General features: G+C 47.4%; 1 protein-coding gene across 1 annotated transcript in view; it reads right to left on the reverse strand.

Annotated features, from left to right (window-relative positions):
• Nucleotides 1-2,764: 2,764 nt before the first annotated feature.
• LOC146869416 (FACT complex subunit SPT16-like) overlaps nucleotides 2,765-21,487 on the reverse strand; it is a 276,041-nt gene continuing 257,318 nt past the window's right edge. Inside the window, exons 13-19 of the mRNA XM_085599793.1 lie at nucleotides 6,867-6,979; nucleotides 6,574-6,649; nucleotides 6,325-6,494; nucleotides 5,562-5,691; nucleotides 5,117-5,258; nucleotides 4,272-4,349; nucleotides 2,765-3,681 (exon numbers count right to left, since the gene is read on the reverse strand). Of these exons, the coding sequence (XP_085455919.1) occupies nucleotides 4,309-4,349; nucleotides 5,117-5,258; nucleotides 5,562-5,691; nucleotides 6,325-6,494; nucleotides 6,574-6,649; nucleotides 6,867-6,979 (672 nt within the window). The 3' untranslated portion in view covers nucleotides 2,765-3,681; nucleotides 4,272-4,308. The remainder of the gene's footprint in view (nucleotides 3,682-4,271; nucleotides 4,350-5,116; nucleotides 5,259-5,561; nucleotides 5,692-6,324; nucleotides 6,495-6,573; nucleotides 6,650-6,866; nucleotides 6,980-21,487) is intronic.

Consider the following 21,487-nt stretch of genomic DNA (forward strand, 5'->3'; position numbering starts at 1 on the left):
TGTCTGGAGGAGGGGCATCTCCTAACGTTTGTGAGTTTGCCTGTTTAAGGCGTTAGAAACTACTAAGGCGTCTAGTAGTAATTAACCCTTGATGTAAACTGGATCTGTAGGTGCCAGTTTATATTTCTTGTATACCCTTGGTGTAAGAATTCTTGCATGTACAGGATCTTTAAAAATGTTGTCTACATGTTTAAGGATACCCTTAAGCATGGGCAGTCTATGAGTGGATTTTTGTGAAGAGCTTAAAGTTTAAAACAGAAAATCCTCCTCAAGAGACTGTGAAGCTGAACTCCACGATATTCACCAGCTCTATTTAATAATTCTATGTACCCTACATTATCATCTGGTGGAGAGGATTTTGAAGGGTGTAAGTCTGGGTCATTGTCTGTTTTTGGATCCGTATTGTAATCATTCCAAGGAACAGGACTATTGTCATCTGCTCCATCCCCATCCTGGTTGTCAGGTGGTTGTGGTGAATGTGTGGGTGTTAAGCAAATTTGGGTTAGGTGGGGAGGAAGGTGATGGGAGAAGGGTTAGTACCAACACTTTTCCTTTTAAGAGGAATGTGATAAGTGTCCTCAGACTCTGGATTGAATTTAACTGGCAATTTTGCATGAATATGTCCAGTTTTAGAATTAATGACCAATTCTTTTTGTTTGGGGTCCGGGTTGGAAGGTGGGACGTCTAAACGATGTTCCTTGGTTGGAGAAGGAGCTGTTTTCTCTTTCAGTGCCAAGATTTTTGGAGCCGGTGTTTTTGGTGCCGAAGTTTTTGGACCCGAAGAGGGTTCTGGCATCGAAAGGATTGTCACAAGAACCTGTTTCGGTCCCGAATGTTTAGGCTCGGTGCCCGATTGGGACAGACTTAATCCCGAGCCGGAAGGCTTTGGTATTTGTTTCAGAGCTGAACCGAAAGGCGGGGCGTTGGAAACCTGTGCTCGGTGCAGACCTTGGCCCGAAGGCAGAGGAGGAACCGAAGCCTTTTTCTTGGGCTGCGTTTGGGGCAAGTGAGCATCAGTCTCATAGTACGCTGACCCTGCAGAATGTCTTCCTCCATGTCGTAGTCGGCTTCTGACAGGGAAATGGGATGTCTTCTTTTTCGGCTCCTTGCGGGTCAAAGACATCGTGGTCGGAATCTTCTCTGGAGAGATCCGGAGCAGAGCCGCTATGTTGTTGATACATTTCGAACTGTCGAGCCAGTTGGCCACAGAGAATTTTCTTGCATCGAAAGGATCAGCATGTGTCGCAGTCTTGTTCATCGTGTTCCAGAGACAGACACAAGTTGCAGACTTCGTGGAGTCGGTGCGCGGGTACTTGGTGCAGCACCCAGAACAGATTTTAAATAGAATCCGTTCCAGCGACAATCCGCTTCAAGCGAGCTGACCCGACGCGGCTAGGCCCAACTGCCTTCCACCAAGTTTCCGATATAAAGAAACTTTCTGAGTCGATATGATACGCGGAGAATGGGAAACTGGATTGAATAACAATGCTATTGAGGGTAAGTGGATTGCGCACTGAGGGGAACGCGAGAAACGGTGTCAAACCAGAGCGCAGCAATTCACGTCCGAACCAGATGGCGGAAAAAAACAGTTTTACAATGGAGTCGATGCCTATGCGCACTATCACCAAAAGGAAGAGTCACCTACCTTGTGACTGGAAATACTTCTTCGAAGAAAAACAAACTGCAAACATCCTGATCCAACACTATATGGTAGGAGTATGCAAAGCATGTGATCTACAGCTCAAATGCCTCGAACAAAAAATACCTAAATATTTTTGATACAAACAGATTGGTCTGAGTTCAGCCTTACTGCTCGCCCACACTACCACAAATAGAGAGTAAGGTGCTATTTACTTTTACCTCTACCTACCTTTAGGGTTTGACTGACTGGGCTCTGTCCACACTGTACCTCATTTTGTTATAGTATACACAGAGCCAGCTTCCTACAGCTGTTGACTGTTTGGAAGCCAGGGAGTCCTTCCCGGTGTAGTAGTTGATCTTCCGATCTTCACTGTTTTCCCGTAGGCCATGTGGCATCGAATTCTGCAGAGCTTCGACACAGTTCGTTTGAGCCCAATGGCGGGAAAAAACTTTCTAAGGAACAAAGGGTTTGACATGCGCAATGACTCAAGGGGGTGGAGAAACGAGGCCAATCATAAAACCTCCTGAAGGGACAAACATCTTGCAGAATCCAGGCCCAACACTATATGGCAGGAGTATGCATAGCATGTGTATCTGCAGCCAACACATGCTACTATGCTAATTTATAGCCTCTGTTGCAATTTTATATGCACGGAGTTACCCCTACACAAGCCCTAATCGAGGAGGCTCCTGTGGTTACACTACTACAACAGAAGATTGAATAGCGACACAATGACACAGCAGGTCAAAACATTATCGTCACAAGTATGGCATACAACCACAGGCAGATTACACACAACTTCAATATCTTAACAGACAACAGCTAAAAGAAAATTGAAAAAAGTAAACATACAAAAAAATATTTTGTCTTTTTGGTTTTCCAAAGTTCGTAAAGTCTGTTAATCACTGCTAAGAGAAAGACAAAAATAAATTTAAAGTCCAAGACCTTCCCCGACTACAAGAGAAACACCCAGACTACCCACTTTTACAAATAAAAACCCAATAGAGGTTCAAAACATACTTTCTGCTGGCCAAGACTATAGGTGGGACACACAGCAGGGTGTGCATATGAAGGGAATATGAGAGCAGAGAAGGCATAAAGGAAAGGCTACATATCTTGAAGTAAAATAAAATAAACTCAAGTTATTTATTTTCAAGAACTTATAATAGGAAAACGTGGACCTGCTGATAAATATCACAAAAAAGGAATATTTTACATTTAAAAAACATCTAAATCGACAGGAAACCAAACTAGAGCTGTATGGGGAAGTTCACACCCTTCCCAGAGAATCACTTCATTAACTCAAGAAACTGAGACAGTAAGGTGGGGACCCACTCATACACAAACACAAGGCCTCCATGATGTAAGACCAATTGCTTCTAGTGCCCACAACAAAATCAGGGAGATACTGGATTTTAAGGCGTATGACAAACCAGGTGGAGGGAGGCGTAAGAAGTTTTTTATACAAGTGTTGAGGCCAGATGAGGCTGAAACATATCCCCTTGAACCAGTAGAAAGGATGTGCACTCTTAACCTTTTTCCCAGTGATAAAAAGGTAATGTCCTGTGCACAAGGATAGTGCTTCCCTTCCTTCAACTGGTCCTGCCCCCAGTTAAGAGCTCAGGTCCATCCTGGAAAGTTCTTGGCAGGAAACAGCAGCTTAAACTAGGTTCTCCAGGAGCAGCATCTGTAGTTTAAGAACATCCCGAAATGAGAGGCGTGTTTGTAGGTGGGCTGGGTGTCAAGACAGGGTAGGCCGGCTGTTGTTGAAGGTAAGAAAGATTGGTCCATGAACACATTGTGAGAAGGATGAAAAATACCACAAAACAAGTTCAGCAAAATGTCTTTCCATGTAAGATGTTTGTTTGAGAAGAGGGTGCACAGATATTGTGGTGCGCAAGAATGAGATGGCAAAGAAAGGAGGAGACTTCACTTCTTCTTCTTGGCCGGTGATACGGTGACAGGGCCTGAACTCTTCCTCTTCTTGCTTTTCTGAGACATTTGCTCCTCTTCTTCCTCGTACCTGCTCTCGCGATCAGCTGATAAGCAAAGATGAAATGAGTCAATTCAAACTAAGACTGTACTCTATTGAGACTCACACACATTCTTCTGCCTCACCATAGGAAGCTCTCCACATATATGTGGAACACACAGCATTCCCTTGCTCTTTCCTATTCACATACATCTCCAGGATCCTTTCAGGATGACACTCTTAGTTTTATAGATGAATGGAATCAGCCAGGCAGCACCTCAGAACCAATACAAACGACGCTGCAAAACAGCCTGTAGGACAAATGCTCAAACACTTCCAGTCTCACTTGATCTTTCGAGGTGCTCTATTAGTAAATGCCCAACAAGTAGTATGGTGGTGTACTGGTGGTTCGTAAACCCCCACTCAGTGCTGTGAGCGTAAGCTAGTATGTTTGGGAGGGCAAGAGGGTGCAGAGATCCGGAGGATGATGCTCCACTGGGTGACAAGGAACTTAATTACAGCTCTTTGGGAGAGAACGAGTGCAGTGAGAAATGATGCACCATGAACTGTGCTAGATGAGGGAGTGGTGGCGTAAAAACGTTCCTGGGTGTGGAGCTGGAAGCCTTAAGACAGCCCACCATGTGGGTTAAAACTTACCTCTTCTGGCTTCCTCTTCCAGTTCATCCCAGTCTTTTCAGCTCTCTTCCTCACTGCCAATGGATTCTCTGCTGTAGACTGGAAAGATATGAGGTCAAAGAATGATTCCCCACCACCAATACATTCAAATCATCCCAGTCAAGCAATGCTGCATTTCCCCTACTAAACTGAAACTACACCCATCTAACGTAATCCACCATGCCCCCGCTCAAAGGAATGTCCCAGCCAAGCAATCCCATACCACAGCTTCCAAAAGTTCAAATTATCCAGACGGAAACGTGAATGCATGCCATGTGTGACAAACTCTTGCCCCCTGGACCTTCACGGCGGTACCAAGTAAAAAGGCGGCATAGTTCCCTGGAACTCACTGTATTTACAGGCAGCAGGAATCGAACAGGAATGAGACTGGGCATTCAGACAAACCAACCAACCCTTCACTCTCCATTGGTTCAGTTCAGGTAGACAAAACACCACTCCTGTGTGTAGCGGTGTTATAGGAACATTGTGTCAGGGGAGAGGAGGGCGGCGCGCCTCTGTTTGGGAGGGCAAATTATTAGATTAGTTCACTACAGTTGGGGGAAGGCAAGAGCTTAATAAACAGAATCCTATGTAGAGATGTCCGGAGGGAAAGTCTTTCACAATCACTGCCCACAACTTCAAGCACCAGCTGCCCAGAAGCTGCCTAGAGATAGACAGATCTCACACAAGGATGCAGCCACTATAAAGCAGCACCCTGCTTAAAGACAACTAAAACAACCTTGTATCAGCTGCTCAGAGAAACCTCTATTGGCAGGGCCTAGCCCCAACCATACAATTCAACAATGTGTTAAACAATGCACACATACCAGAGTCATCCTCTTCCTCATCTGAGTAATCCTCATCACTATCCTCCTCCTCTTCCTCATCATCATCATCATTATCTTCCTCAGGCTTGAATGTCTTGTCTTCCAGCTCAGATCCTGAGCCATCTCCCTCAGCATCACATCCCTGTAGATCAAAGCATATGTCAGTGGATCGTTGGACACAATACAATTGCAATGATCAACCATCTTCCACATTACCTGGCAGTGCAATTTGCAGCATTATCAAATCTGGAGGCTCAGGATTGGGTCTTTTCCTAAATCACAATTTTCTGCTACCCAGCATTCTGAACACGTAGCTCAATTTCACTGTATGTACCACTCCCTTAACTTGCCTATGAGATCCCCCCATCTTAATAAAAATTTCCTCCAGAAAGGGACAGAATCTGTTTCCTTCTCAGATAGTCAAGAGTTCCCCCACTTAACTCACCTCGCCCACTGGCTCCAGAAAATCCCAGCCACCCGTCTCAAAGAAGCCCTCTAGATCATCGATGATGGTCTTCATGATTCTGGTCCAGTTAAGGGAGTGCACCCCTTCGGTGTACTTCAGATCGCAGGAGCTACAAATCATGAAAACAGACATGGGGAATGTGTGTTAAACAGTCTCCACTCCAAGGAAATCAGAGTTGAAAACACTGGAGGATAGCAGAAACTCGGTTACGTGTATATAGACTCAGCTACAATGGCAAACTACACTGAAAAGTTTAACCGTGTTAGAATCAATGTGGACATGGTTTCAAGACCCCTAAGTGAGGTCAACTCTTCAAGCCATTGCCAAACAGCTGCAGCACAGATCAGAGTGTGTCTATTTCAATGTAATATTTTAGGTCCATCCCACCTTACAATACCAACAAACGTTTATAGACAACACCAAGAGGGAAGGGGCGTACGTTTCTGCCCTTCATCCCAGTACACTTTGTGGGACCGTTATCCAGCCTGCAACATGTTCGAGCTATGGCATTACTATTAGACCAAGAGGACATTTGAAACTGCGTTTGACTCAAGAGTTTCTAGGCTGTCGAGGCCAAAATATTACTAACAGGTGGAATGATGACGAGCTCAATTTGCATATGCACGTTCTCCCCTTATCTTGTTCTAGCTTTCAGAAGCCCGATGGGGACTTGAGGCTCCATTGAAACAATGCTGATGAACTGGGCAACAAACAGAGGAGAGGAAAAGGGACGAGCACTAACTTGAGCCATTCCTTGATGGGGTCGAGGGATGCAACAGGAATGGCATTGATCATGGTCACTTTCTTGCTGTAATTTTTGTAGACTATGACCATGTCGAAGTTCTTCAGGTGGGACTGAACTCGCTCAAAGTGCACAAGTTCCACCTCATCCAAGGTCACCACAAAAGGGGGCTGGGAAGAGAGAAAGAGACATATACAAGTAAGTACCTGCGCCACAGTATATAGAAAGCCCTTGAGCACCCTCACTCACCCATTCTGTGGTGTTAACAAGGGCGCTGCTTGTAGGCTGGAGAAGACATGTACTCCTGTAGGGGGCGCCGTTGAACCTAGCACAGTAAAAGAAGGATAAGAAGCCAAGCCAAGGAAGGTGGGTTAGGACTGTGAAATGTATTTCGTAATAGTCCAAATTTCAAACCTTCCGTTCAGCCTTGCAACATGGAACCCAAAATGCACATTTTTAAGCAACAGGAGTTTAAAATCTATCACAGTTCAAAAGTTCCAACACACTAGAGGGCACAGCGCAGGGTTTGTGGACATTCTTACCCCAGTTCTCTGAAAGGGATTTCAAATTCCAAGTCCTCTTTATTCAGCGATTCCACCTTTTCTATGAAGTTCTTAAAAGCTGTTTTCAATTTGTGTCTCATCTCCCTTTCCATCTGCATTTAATAAACAGGCATAAAAAGAAAGTTAGAACCCATCCTAAGACAAAAGTTCCCATACACTGAGCAATGTTAAGAGACTGCCAACCTGTTTACAGGACAGATAAATCTTCTGCCTGGGTGTATGAGAAATGGAGCCTACCCCAAACTTTTAACTACTTCAGAAGAATGGTAAGGTTGGTAGCAAGTGAGATACATTGAAAACAATCATGCTTCAGAACTATGAAGCGGGTACGAAAGGGGAAAGAAAACTTCAGGTATTACCTTGGCTTAGTACTGTACTTTTAATAATAAAATTTAGGTTAGGTTTTTTTAGACAATTAATCAAGAGGTTACTGGGATGCATTAGCATGCAATACCCAGAACCCAACAATGAATCACTTCATAGTTCCAACCTCTTATTTCTTGGGGGGTGGGATAAACACTGGGTAGAAATACATAGTTGTCTGAAGGAAGTAGAGAAGGCTGGGTCTCTTCTGAATCTACAATAAGGATAAGTTACTTACCTGTAACCCTAGTTCTCTTCCAGGGAAATACTCAAAGTATTAAGCACTAAAATGTCCCACCCATGAGCAGGGACACCCGGAGCACGCAAATACAATAAAAAAAAAAAAAGAGTATATATATATTCACTTAAAAAACCATAGGTTTCACACAAGTTATAGTTAGCTGTACATTTCACTCGTAAAAAACCAATGAAATTCTACGTTATAGTTAGATCAGGTAACTATAACTTGCGCGACCGCAATCCACAATGTGTAATTTCAGATGTCATCATTGATGTCATGAGTGATGTCACTGGCCATGTCATAAGTGATGTAATATGTGACGTCATCAGCAGTGCATTGCGGGCGCGCGAGTTATAGTTACCTGATCTAACTATAACGTGGAATTTCATTGGTTTTTTACGAGTGAAATGTACAGCTAACTATAACTTGTGTGAAACCTATGGTTTTTTAAGTGAATTTGCAAGGTTTTTTAAATGCTAATTCCTAACTATAACGTGTGTGAAACCTATGGTTTTTTCAGTGAATTTGTACGGTTTTTTAAATGCTAAGTTATCTATTTATTGTTAATTTTTGCGCGCACGTTGCGCTACGCGCACCGTGCGCGCGCTGTGGGCACTCGGTGCGCTTCCCGCACCGAGCGCCCACCTTGCGCATTTCGTACCGTGCACGCCACGCCATTTTTTACAAAATATCAATTGTTTTTTTCTCCCTTGGGGGTCATTAGATTTATATATTATTTGTGATTGTTAATTTTTTTTTTTTTTTTTTTTTTACCGTACGCGTACGGTAAGCTTACCGTACGCGCACTCCGCGATTTTTAAAAAAAATTATTACATTTATTTTTCATACTTTTTGGTCCTTTGTGAACCCCCTGACGAACGCTAGGTGGTCTGCAACTCTCTCCGTTGCCCCCTTTTCATGTTATCAACCTTTGTTTTTCGGTGCGAGAGACAGAAAATGGCGGCCGATACTTCCTGGTTTCGACCGATTCAATGTTTACTTTAATCTAACAACAAATCAGAATCGCGCTCGCGCACGTCACCGTACGCGTACGGTAAGCTTACCGTAAGCGCACGGAGCGCGCTTACAGATATATATATTGATTTAAATGCTATTTTCTCAGAAACTACTGAACAGATTTACACCAGACCTACAAAAGGCACTTCCTTGACCTGCGGACTACCTCTCTGCCAAATTACAAGTAATTCTGTTCAGCCGTTCGGGCTGTAGCTGTGTCTAAAGGTCCTATGGAAAAATGCATGGGGAAAACGCGTTTTGGGACACCCCTTTTTTCTCAGCCCCCGCTTGACGAATCACCCCGAGACTTTCAGGGTAGGAGCGGAGCATAGCGCCCCATTAGTTTTGAAAATTTCGCGAGGATTCGTCGACCGGCGCCAAAGTTATTCCAAATAGAATGTCGCCAGTAGATAAAAAAAAAAAAAAATATATATATATATATATATATATATATTTAAAACCTTTTAAAAACGTAGTACTATAAAAACACACACACATATATATATATATATATATACACACACACGCACACATATACATACAGGCGAAACACGTCTTTCAATGCCGGGTCGTGGGAGACCTGAAGCTCAATAAATAAGACTTATTCTCACCTACTTCGTGTACGTTCCTCCTCTTGCTGGGAGTTGGATTGCTATATATATATATATATATACACACACACACACGCACACATATATATATATACACACACATATACACACATACACGCTTGGGTAATAAAGGCTAAAAAAAAAACTAAATTACAGACTTTCATTCAAAATGAACCGGTCACATTGAACATTTCTGGAATACAGAAAATGAAATTTTAAAGCGCAAAACATGGCCTTTATTTGAAGGGAAAAAGGCAAGGGAATGAAAGGCATTGTTAGCCAATATGGCTGTATTGAAAACCGCAAAAGAGAAGAACGTATAGTTTCTTACCTGTCGGTGTAGTTTTGCAGTTTGAAGACTTTCTGGATTCACTATGCTGTGCATTATTCCGCCATCTAGTGGTTGGATACGGAACTGTTGTATTTTATTTTTTTTTCGTGGCCCAGGTGCGCGTCGACATACCACCATTTGGTGTCCTTCGTGACGTCGCAGTGCTTCCTCCAGAAGCTCCCACCTTTGGTCGCCATCTTCGTATTTTTTTTTTCCCTTCTTTTTTAATAGTCTTCTTCCTGTTTTAATGGTCTTTCTCTTGTGTAATCTTTCTGGCAGAGGAGGGTGGGATCGCTAGTGAATCCAGAAAGTCTTCAAGCTGCAAAACTACAACGACAGGTAAGATACTATACGTTTTGCAGCGTGAATCTTTCTGGATTCACTATGCTGTACGTTTGCTAGGTTTGTGATGGCTGGGTGGAAGACGAGCGCTGGTTACTGAATATGTGTTGTAAGACCTTCTGTCCCACTAGCGCTTCCTTGTTCATCTGAATATCTACGCAGTAGTGCTTAGTGAACGTGTGCACTGAGGACCATGTTGGTGCTTGGCAAATGTCTTGAATGGAATATGCTACTTACCAGTATGCATCTTTTCTTGGCATGTAGAGCTGCATATCTACACACGTGTGAATAGATCGCCATCTGGTGTTGGGCCCGGATGTTTGCAGTTTGTTTTTCCTCTTGGAAAGTCTTTGGAAGTCACGAGGTCGGTGACTCCTCCTTTGGATCGTATTGCGCATGGGGTTCGGCTCCATCCTCAGATTGTTTTTCGCCAGCAGGGAAAGATGGAGCGTAGTAATAACAGTGAAGAGGCCCATGTGTGTAGTATCTAAATAAGATAAACTGGAACAGATACAGGCAGCCGGGGAGGCGGGTGGGCATGTGTAGATCTGCAGCTCTACATGCCAAGAACAGATGCATACTGGTAAGTAGCATATTCCGTTCGAGGCATATGAGCTGCAGATTACACACTTGTGCATAGATTATACAGCAGTACCCAACCTTAGCGGCGACCACCCGTATCTGTTGCAGTGGTTTGAAATAATGTTTTGAGTACAGCCTGGCCCACACTAGCTTGTTGCTTAGTTTGCACATCTACATAATAGTGTTTAGTGAAAGTGTGCGGTGTTGACCATGTAGCCGCTTTGCAGATATCATCTAAGGGGATGTTCCCTAAGAATGCCATGGAAGCCCCTATTTTACGTGTAGAATGGGCTTTAGGGGGAACGGATAGCATTCGTTTTGCTTTGTGGTAGCAAATTTGAATGCATTTGACAATCCACCTAGCTATCCCTGATTTGGAGATGGGGTTGCCTTTGTGTGGTGGAGAGAAAGAGACAAACAGTTGTTTGGTCTTATGGAAAGGTTGTGTTCTCTCGATGTAGTAGAGTAAGGCTCGTTTGACATCTAGTGTGTGAAGAGCTCTTTCTGCAACGGTCTGTGGTTGCGAGAAGAATACTGGTAATTCTACAGATTGGTTTAGGTGAAAGGGAGAAATGACTTTAGGGAGGAATTTTGGGTTGGTACGGAGAACAACCTTGTTATGGTGCATTTGTAGAAAAGGTTCTTGAATGGTAAGTGCTTGTATCTCACTGACCCTTCTGAGGGAAGTGATGGCTACAAGAAAAGCGGTTTTCCATGTTAGGAATTGAAGCTCACATTTGTGCAGAGGTTCGAAGGGAGGCCCCATTAGTCTTGTGAGAACGATATTTAGGTTCCACACAAGTGAGGGTAGCACTCTGGGGGGAATTATTCTTTTAAGGCCTTCCATGAAGGCTTTAATGGCAGGTACTCTAAAGAGTGATAGATGTTGCCTGTTTTGAAGGCAAGCTGCTATGGCTGCTAGGTGCAGTCGAATGGACGTATAGGCTAGATTGCACCTTTGTAGGTGGAGTAAGTAGCCTATGATTTGTTGAATGGACACGTCCAGGGGATAGATGGTGTTGTTATGACAATAGACAACAAAGCGTTTCCACTTGGCGGCGTAGCATGCTCTAGTGGTAGGTCGTCTAGCTTCTCTGATGAGGTTCATACAGTCAGGTGGAAGATTTAGGTACCCGAATTCTAGGATTTCAGGAGCCAGATCGCAAGGTTGAGCTGAGCTGGGTCCGGGTGTCTGATCTCTCCATGGTTCTGGGTTAAGAGGTGTGGAGAGAAGTGTCATTTTTGGTGCGGTACTACAGATAGTTCCAGCAGTGTGGTGTACCACGGTTGTCTGGCCCAAGTTGGAGCTACCAATATCAGTATGAGGGAGTGTTGTTGTAGCTTGCGCACCACTAGTGGAATCAGTGGGAGAGGCGGAAAAGCGTACGCAAATCTGCCTAACCAGTTCATCCATATCGCATTGCCTTTGGACAATGGGTGTGGGTATCTGGCGGCGAAGCTTGGGCATTTGGTGTTTTCGTGGGTGGCGAAGAGGTCTATCTGTGGATGCCCCCACATTTGAAAGTACGGGTGAAGAACTTGTGGGTGGAGCTCCCACTCGTGGATTTGTTGTGTCTGTCTGCTGAGCAGATCTGCCATAGTGTTTTGGACTCCTGGGACATGCTGAGCTAGGAGAAAGATTTTCTGGGGTATGGCCCATCTCCATATGCTCTGTGCTAGTTGAGAGAGCTGTGGTTAGTGTGTGCCGCCTTGTTTTTGAATATAATACATGGCTGTCATGTTGTCTGTGCAGATTAGGACTGCCTTGCCTGAAATCTGTGTTTGAAAAGATTTTAGGGCTAAGAAGATTGCTAGTAACTCCAGATGGTTGATATGGAGTAGCTTCTGTTGAGGCGTCCATTTGCCCTGCATGGTGAGATGTAATAGATGAGCTCCCCAGCCGGAGAGCGATGCGTCCGTTGTCAGTACTATCTGGGGAACCGGGTCTAAGAACGATCGACCTTTGGAAAGGTTTGTGGTGTTCCACCACTGCAGAAAGTGATGGGTGCGACCGTCTACCAACACCAGATCTGTTAATTGACCCTGGGCCTGGTTCCATTGGCGCGCTAAGCACTCTTGGAGAGGACGCATCTGGAGTCTTGCGTGAGGTACTATGAAGATGCAAGAGGCCATCATCCCTATTAGTTGCATGAACACTCGAGCTGGAAGGGAGTGTTGTGCCATGAATTTTGCGCGTAGAGCCTGAATGCTTGCAATCCTGGGGGGATTGGGGTAGGCTAGCGTTTTTGAGGTGTCTATGGTGGCACCGAGCTATTGTTTCACAAGGGATGGTTGTAGATGGGACTTTTCGTGGTTTACCGTGAAGCCAAGCTGGTGAAGTAGTTGGATAGTGGTGGACGTGTGTTGTACACACTGATTGTATGAGCTGGCTTTTATCAGCCAGTCGTCTAGGTATGAGAAGACATGAATGTGTTGTCTTCGCAGATGTGCTGCCACCACTGCTAGGCACTTGGTGAATACTCGTGGTGCTGTTGTGACTCCGAAGGGGAGCACTTTGAATTGGTAGTGTTGTCCGTCCACTACAAATCTGAGGTACTTCCTGTGAGCGTTGTGCACTGGAATGTGGAAATAAGCGTCTTTTAGGTCCAAAGTGGTGAGGAAGTCGTTTTGGGAGAGCAGCGGAAGTACCTGCTGAAGCGTTACCATGTAGCCGCCTCTTTGGTAACCCCTTGTAAAGGTGGACTGAGTAGGGGATTTGTATGAAGTGGACGCGGTGTCTGAGGAGTAGCCTCTGGATGTGCTCCGAAAGGAAGAGCGGCGAAAGGAGCGTCTGGGAGGGTGTGATTGCAAGGCTCCCATAGATTTTGCCGTGTCAGTATCCTTTTTCATTTTTTCTAGGGCCTCATCCACTTTTGGGCCAAACAGATGTTCTTGGTCAAAGGGATGGTTGAGGACAAAGGCTTGCACCTCCGGTTTAAAACCTGAGATCCTTAGCCAGGCATGGCGAGGGAGGAGGTCGCTAGTATTGATGGCCCTGGAGGCTGTGTCTGCTGCATCTAGGGCACAACGTATGGAGGTATTAGTAATGGTTTTGTCCTCCTGAATTAGTTAGTTGGCCCTAGCTTTATATTTATCAGGGAGATGGTGCATTATGGCTTCTAATTCGTCATAATGGGCCCTGTCATATCTGGCTAGTAGCGCTTGTGTATTGGCGATACGCCATATATTGGCAGCTTGGGATGCAGTACGCTTGCCTGATGCGTCCAATAGTTTAGATTCTTTGTCAGGTGGTGGTGCTTCGCCTGACGCCTGAGAGTTGGCCCTTTTACGTGCGGTGGATACTACCAGAGAATCTAGTGGCGCTGGCCCTCTGATGTAGAAGGGATCTGTAGCTGCAGATTTATATTTCTTCTCGATGCGCGGGTTGATGACCCTGGCTCTAACTGGGTCCTTAAAGACCTCTGGCGCATGCTTTACAACTCCTTTGAGCATAGGCAATATGGAGGTGGACCTATGTGTGGTGTCGAATGTATCGAGGAGGAAATCCTCCTCCACTGGGTCGGTATGTAAATCTACCCCGTGGTAGTGTGCCGCCCTTTGCAGTAGATGGTTGAACCCCAATGAGTCTACTGGTGGAGATGGTCTTGAAGGGTAAAGATCGTCCTGTGGGACGTTAGGGATATCAGGGATATTGTAATCGTCCCATGGGTCTGGGGATCCTGTGGGGGTGGGGTCCCCTGTAGGTAGGTCCTGGGGCACATCCCCCATGTCATCATATGGTCCCCCTGAGCATCATCATCCGGAGACAGAGTCGGGGAACGATGAGGTTGGGGTGGAGAAGGCGAGGAGGTGGAGGAGGAGAAGTTGGAGGGGATGGAGGTGGAGGGGAAGGTATTCTGAAAGGGGAGGTAGCAGAGTCCTTCCTCTTTGGAGATGGAGCCGGAGCAGGTCCCTCCAACTGTCTCTTTTTGATAGAGAGCATTAAATGTCCAGTTTTGGGATCCTTGGTTAGTGTTTTTTGCAAGGGATCCGGTGTAAAGAGTTCTGGTGAGGTTGGTTGGTCCGTCGGCGCCGAAGGCGTCCGAGCCGTTGGTTTCTTAGGTTTATCTGTGCCTGTTCGTTGTTTGGAACCATGCTTAGGAAGCTCCGGTTGTTTGGTAGGGGCCGAGATGGGTTTCGGCTTCGAAGTGTCAGTGACGGTGGCCTTGTGTGCTTTGGTCGGTACCGAAGAGCTGGGTTTCGACCCCGAGTGTTTCGGAGCGGGGCTCGGTGTCGAGATGGAGGCTGGTTTCTTTTTCGGTGCCGAAGGATGTTTATCGGCACCGACGTTGGGCTGGCTCGAGCCCGAGCCGCCGGAAGGCTTAATTGGCTTCTTTACCGGGCCCGAAGGTGCGGTGTTGGAAGCAGTGTCTTTGGTCTTGCCTAAGCGCGGAGGCGAAGGTGTGACCGAAGCCTTTTTCGGTGCCGGCGAGGGTGTGGGGGGGGTGGATCAATACTCACGGCCCTCTGCGCCGGAGTGATGTCCTCCACATCTGAGTCGTCGGCTTCGGAGGCGCTGAGGAGTCCCTCATCAGTGTGATGCTGTTCTGGAGCGTCGACGCCTTGATGTCGTCCGGAATCGCCGTCGAGGAGTGTGCCATGGTTCGTCTGGCTCTTCGGTCCCGAATAGTTTTCTTGGACCGGAAGGACCTGCACGCCAGACAGTCTCGAGCATCGTGTTCAGAGGAGAGGCAGAGATTGCATACCTCGTGGAGATCGGTGTGGTAGGAATTTGGACCCACATCGAGGGCACTTTTTAAATGGAGTCCTTTTCATTAGCCAGGACCGGAGCTTGGGTAGGCCCAAAGGCCGCCGTCGATGACTGGAACCGAAGGTCTGTGCCGATGAGAGAGGCGCGTCGAGTGGGGAGATTGCGATCAAAACAATACTGCGAATTGAGGTGAGGATTGCGCGTCGATCGTCGAACTGGAAGCTGTTCGGAGCCGGAGCGCGAAGATTACATCCGAGCCCGATGGCAGAAAAAAACAATCTGAGGATGGAGCCGAAGCCCATGCCAATACGATCCAAAGGAGGAGTCACCGACCACGTGACTTCCAAAGACTTTCCAAAAGGAAAAACAAACTGCAAACATCCGGGCCCAACACCAGATGGCGATCGATGCACAAGTGTGTAATCTGCAGCTCATATGCCTCGAACAGGTGTATTTGCAAGAAACACAATTGTTCCTTTTTTCCTTGTTGAGTGAGCATGTGTCGCTCCTTGCAATTCTTGCCATGCATGTTTGCGGCAGAATTGTATAGTCTGTGCAATCCATCATGCAATGGTATTTTTGGTAACTGGTCGTCCCAAAAAACTACTGGCAAAGGACACAAAGAATTGCTTTGTTTTCCTGCATTCTTTTGTCCTTTCTATATAGTGCATTACTGCTCTCCAGTGTGTTTAACACCTTTTCTGTGCTTGTGGTTGGTTTTTGGAAAAAACTTGGTATTTGTATTGTCTGGTTTATGTGAAATCTTGACACCAACTTTGGCATAAAATGTGGGTCAGGTCTCATTACGATCCTGTCGTACATTTGTAGGTAGGGCTCTTTTAGTGTTAGCGCTTGTAATTCGCTTACTCTTCGTAGCAATGTGATAGCTACTAAGAAAGCTGTCTTTAGCGTGTGCATATGCAGTGTTGCTTTATGAATAGGCTCAAATGGTGCCTTCATCAATTGAGTTAGCACTACGTTGAGGTTCCATGCTAGAGGTGGCATTCTGTTTGGCGGTGCGATTCTCTTTGCCCCTTCTAGAAGTACGAGTTACTTACCTTCGGTAACGATGTATCTGGTAGAGACGTTATCTAGCCGCAGATTCCTTAACTTAGTATATCCCCAGATGGCAGATGGATCCGGAATTGTTTTTGCAGCAGCACCACTGCGTGCCGGGGGACGGCGCCATAAGACCCCACCCTGACGTCGTCCACGTCCGTGACGTCAGAGAGGTCATATAAGTCCCTCCCGGCACGCTGATGTCAGTTTTCTTCGGAGAAACGTTTCCGCGGCACCGCGGAGCCACCAACAAAAAAACTGTGATAGTATGGGAACAGTGTGCGAGGGATGAAAATCCGTGAATAAATAAGGAGCATGGTGCAAGACACCATCATATAAGTGAAAGAACCCCGCAAACTAAGCGAAGACCCTTCCCAAGTGCAAAAAGGGAAGAATATCGCAGACAGAAATAGAATGTCAATACCATGCAGAACAACAGACAGAAAGAGACTGTCAGTACCATGTAGAACTGTGTCATCTAGCAAGAACGGAGCACAAAGAACAGTCCACCGCAGGAAGGTATGAAAACAGACTGGTACTGCTCCTTTAATGGAGGTCTGAAAAAGAAGTCAACAGATCCCCCAAAAAGACGACCAAAGAGGAGACCAGAACCCTGAGCCAATAGAGAAGGCGGGAGGGAAGGCAGCAGCAGAAGATAAGAAAATGAAGATGAATCTCCTGGCATCATTTTACAGGTAAGAAACCCTTGAGAGGGAGTCAGCTGTATTATGGTAACCAAAACCCCTGAGAGAGAGCCAGCTGTATTATGGCAAATCTCAAAGGGACGCAACAATGTGAGCACCCATGAGAGAAAAACCAATACCAACTGTAAAAGGGGGCCAGCGGAGAACCCACTTGGCAAGTAACTCGTACATCTGATAGAGACATCTAGCCGCAGATTCCTTAAATTAGAATAGATACCACAGCCATACCCCAAAAGGGAAGTGGGTCTGACACAGAACAACAGACAGCATAAAGCATTTGAGCGGGCAACAGAGTGACAGACAATGGGGAAGGCTGTGGCAGAACAGCCAGACAGCAACCTTAATAGCTCGGAAGAGCAAAAGATAATGGGATGCCAGACATCCCAAAAATGCCATAATGGTGCTACACCATACTTGTATAAGCATGAGAGGTTGAAACGGCACAAGCCATATAAGGAAGAAGGACCATTCTCAGCGTAATGGCGCAGTAGGTGAACACCGACCAAAGGTTGAGAAGAAACATGAAGAGATGCAACCAGAGCCTACCAGGCTAGCCCACGGAAGGAAGGCCGGAGAGGCTGCAGCCGAGAACCAATGGTTTAGAGATAGAAACGAGCAATGTTTTTAGAATTGCAGGCGGAGACAAGAAACACGCCAAGTGCACACCCAGGCCCAAAAGGGGGAACAGGGGCGAACAGTAACAATCTTAAGCACGCTGATGAAGGCCACCACAGAAACATGCGCAGAGCAAACAGCTACAGAGACCATAAGGTGGTGTAGCTAAAATAAGCATAAAGCTGCCTGACCAGGCAGCGGTAAGACCAAGGTAAGAACCAACACACTAAATACAGATATGCAGGGTGGAGATCTAGGACGACTGACCTTAGAAGAGCCGTCCTGCATGGCCAGCTGATACAACATAGCACAGCCGAAGGAAGGGGCAGCAGAGGTGCCAAAGTACTAAGGTGTAGAAACTGAGGAATAATCGTAGAATTTTAGACCACACCCTCTGACTGGAAGGAAAGTAACCCTTGTCCAGAAGAGAGAATCATTCAGTAACTGAACACGAAGAAGGGAGCAGTGTAAAACCTGGGAACCACCCCAGTAAGCTGAACGCAAAAAGGGGTCTTATTGGTAATGCTGCATGCATCACTGGAAAGATCCCTGAAACATGGAGACTCCGGACCAGACCTTGCAGCCTCGAAGAGAGGTGAAGAGGTAGGAAGAAGAGTATCCATGGAACTTGTATATATACATAAATACACTGTATATATAAAAACGGGTAATCTAGCCACGACTATGCAACATCGTTGTAGAGGAAGACACCTGGTGCAGTATTGGCAGACGGAAGCTGCCTTTAAAGTGGATGAACACCCTGAAAACCTCCGAAGGAGGAGAATGAAGCAAATAAGCAAGATGACCAATAACGTCTAGAAGATGACGCCAAGGAACAACTTTGAGCAACCTATACCGGCAGATAAGACCACCAGAGGACGCCTAGAGGCCAAATGAACTATTAGGCCCGGTTGACATAAACCAAGCTATATAATAGCAAACATGTACCCCACACGGAATATGCACACCCCAACAACAGGGAACACGTTTATTAGGGCAAGCCACAGTCAGAGGAACAATCTGTGGAACACTGCCACAGAAGGTTAACCGACAGTTTAAAATGCATAATGCATCCAAAGGATGGTAAATGAAAGGGTGATCCCATCTGACCATGCGAAAGGAAGACAGAAGGCTTACTATCAGCCTAAAAAACAACGCATCAAAAGGATGCTAAATGAAAAGGTACCGCCCCAGAACAAACACCTGAGGAACACAGGCCTAAGGAGGGGGGGGAGGGCAAAAGCCCACAAAGAGGCACTGAACAGCCGAGTCGGTGTGTGCATCAAACAATAAAACCCCAAAGGGTAAATCAACAAGACTCTCCCGGATATTTTCCGGGAAGACGCTATCCCGTAACCAAGCATGGTGCCGCAAGGCGACTGAACCAGCCATAGCCGGGCCTAAGGAATCAGCAGTATCCAAGGCGGAACGGATCGTAAACTTAGCAAGGTCACGGCCATCCCTGAGAAGATGAAGTAAGTCAACACGAGCGCCTTCAGTGCTGGTGGAGAGCAAAGACTCTGCAGAGTCCCACAGGGGAGAGGTAGCCCAAACCAGGACACACCGTATTTAGTGACCGTGGTGCAGCACTAGTGGAGGCACAAATGTTCCAACCCCATGACTCAAGCCATCTGGACTCCCGGGAGGAAGGAAGCAATAGCCGGGGCGAGGAAGGGAAGGCAGTTTGCAAAACAAACCCCTGCACGTCGGGATGCACAAATAAGCAGACAGGATCATGTGGAGCCGGACGGTGGTGGTGCAAGACCGAACAGCCACCGGGTCACCAGAAGCTGGCCGTACCCAGGTACACAAAAGGACATCATAAAGAGAAGCTTCAAAGGGCAGAAGCGGCTCCACATTCCCTGACCCACGGTGAAGGACATAAAGTAAAGGGTCCACAGAAAAGGGCGCCGAAGGCGGTTGCATGTTTAAAATCCGAGTGGCCAAAGAGATGACTCTGAGAAAAGCTGCATCAGCCTCTGTAGCCCTCCGAGGTGGGGCTCATCAGTAGGTGAGGGCTGTAAGCTAACCCTCCCAAGACAGTGAGGGTGCGACCAATGTCCAACTGAGGGGAGTCCCATTGACGAATAGGGGTCCTGATGAGGCTCTTGAGGAGGCGAGGATCCTGCCTGGTGCGGGTGCTCTTGAGGAGGTGGGGTTCCTGCCGGATCCACATACTCTAAGGGAGGCACAGGCAAGAATACATCTGGCATTGCCGGGCGTGAGGGTGACGCCAAACTCGCTCTGGACGGCTCCTGAGAAGAGTCAACAACCCTGCGTCGATGCAGCGCTAAAACTACTTTAGTAGGCGCCGATCGAGCTTTGTCCGGCGCCGACTCGACTCCATCTGGCATCGAGTCGGCTCCGTCCGGCGCCAAATCCACGATAAGCTCCCTTTCCGAAGGAGGCGAGGGCGCCGGAGCCGGGGATGCAAGCATCCGGCGCCGCACCGGCGTCAACTCAGCCTCAACCAGAACCGGCTCTGACTCCGAAGGAAGAAGCGGAGGCAGAGCCGGGGTGGCGACAAGCCCTACTTCCGAAGGAGAAGGCGCCGGGGAGGCAAGCCTCCGGAGCTGCAGCAGCGCCGCCCCAGCCTCAACCACAACAGGCTCCTATGGAGAAAGAAGCGGAGGCAGAGTCGGGGAGGTGAGTCTACGGCGCCAGAATGGCGCCAACCCTGGCTTCGGACAGGCGGCCACCTGCCCAGAAGGCCGAGGCGTGCACAAAGCAAGGCTTTGAGCACCAGCAACTACCTGCGACCCCACAGGGAGCCCCACGGGGACTATGCGGCGTGGCAGGGGTGCTATGGGTCGTAGAGGGGAACCCAGGCGGGCCGCACCCTCGACGTCGCCATATGGATTGTAGAGGGGAACCCAGGTGGGCCGCGCCCTGACGATATCACATCTCCGACATCCCTGGAGGCCAAGGGCTCATTTGATGCTGGTGGCGAACCCACTGGCGACCCCACAGCTTGCGGAGGCCCCGAGGATGCCCCAGGGACAGGAGGCCTGCAATGCCATGGCATAAGCCTTCATTTGGGCCGGAGTCGCCCCCGCACCTGAATAGGGTGGATAGAGGGGAGACGATTGTCGGGGGCACACGTCCGGAATGTTCCGGGAACCAGTGCCCCTGACAACAGATGAAAGTGAGGTCGAGGACCTCGGCGACAAGTGCCGCAACTTACCACGCAGTGGTGAACGACAGCCCTGGGCCACAGAGGGCGATCAACGGGGGAAATGCGTTGAAGAGGCAGTGGGACGAGACGACCGGGACAGCCGTGCCGAAAGAAGCTTCATCCGGCGCTCCCGCCGGGACTTTGGCTTGAGGTGTTGGCATGCGTCGCAGTCCGTGGAGTCGTGGTGCTCGCCCAGACACCACATACAGAAAAGATGTGGGTACGTCGTGGACTTTTGCCCATGAACAGGAAGTACAATATTTAAAGCCTGAGGGCATTGCACACTGTTCCAGACGCAAAGCGTCAAAAAAGGGCCTGAGAACAGGCCAGAGGAACCGCTCACTCCGTATCCGTGTTGCACGTGGAAAAGGAGGAAACTGACGTCAGCGCGCCGGGAGGGACTTATATGATCTCGCTGACATCACGTATGTGGATGACGTCAGGGCGGGGTCGTGCGACGCCGTCACCTGGCGCGCAGAGGTGCTGCTGCAAAAAGAATTCCGGATCCAGTCTGGTGCCTGGGGATATTCTAAGTTAAGGAATCTGCGGCTAGATGTCTATCAGATATCTCTTTACTACTTGGGAAGTGAAGAAACTCTTCCCTTTTTCTCCTCTTGTGTAAGCCACTATTGCCGCCAAGTGCACTCTTAGAGATGTGTAGCTTAGTTTATTTTGTAGTAGATGTGTTAAGTACTTTAGTACAGTTGATTCCTTGGTAATTCTTTGTATTTTCTACCTAATGCACCATTCGGAGAATCTTTACCACTTTGCTACATAGCATTTCCTTGTAGTAGGCCTCCTTGCCTCTCTTAGCACCGCCATTGTGCTTGCTGGTAGTTTGAGGTGTGC

The sequence above is a fragment of the Triturus cristatus genome, chromosome 1_1 (assembly GCF_964204655.1).
Source record: "Triturus cristatus chromosome 1_1, aTriCri1.1, whole genome shotgun sequence".
Lineage (NCBI taxonomy): Eukaryota > Metazoa > Chordata > Amphibia > Caudata > Salamandridae > Triturus > Triturus cristatus.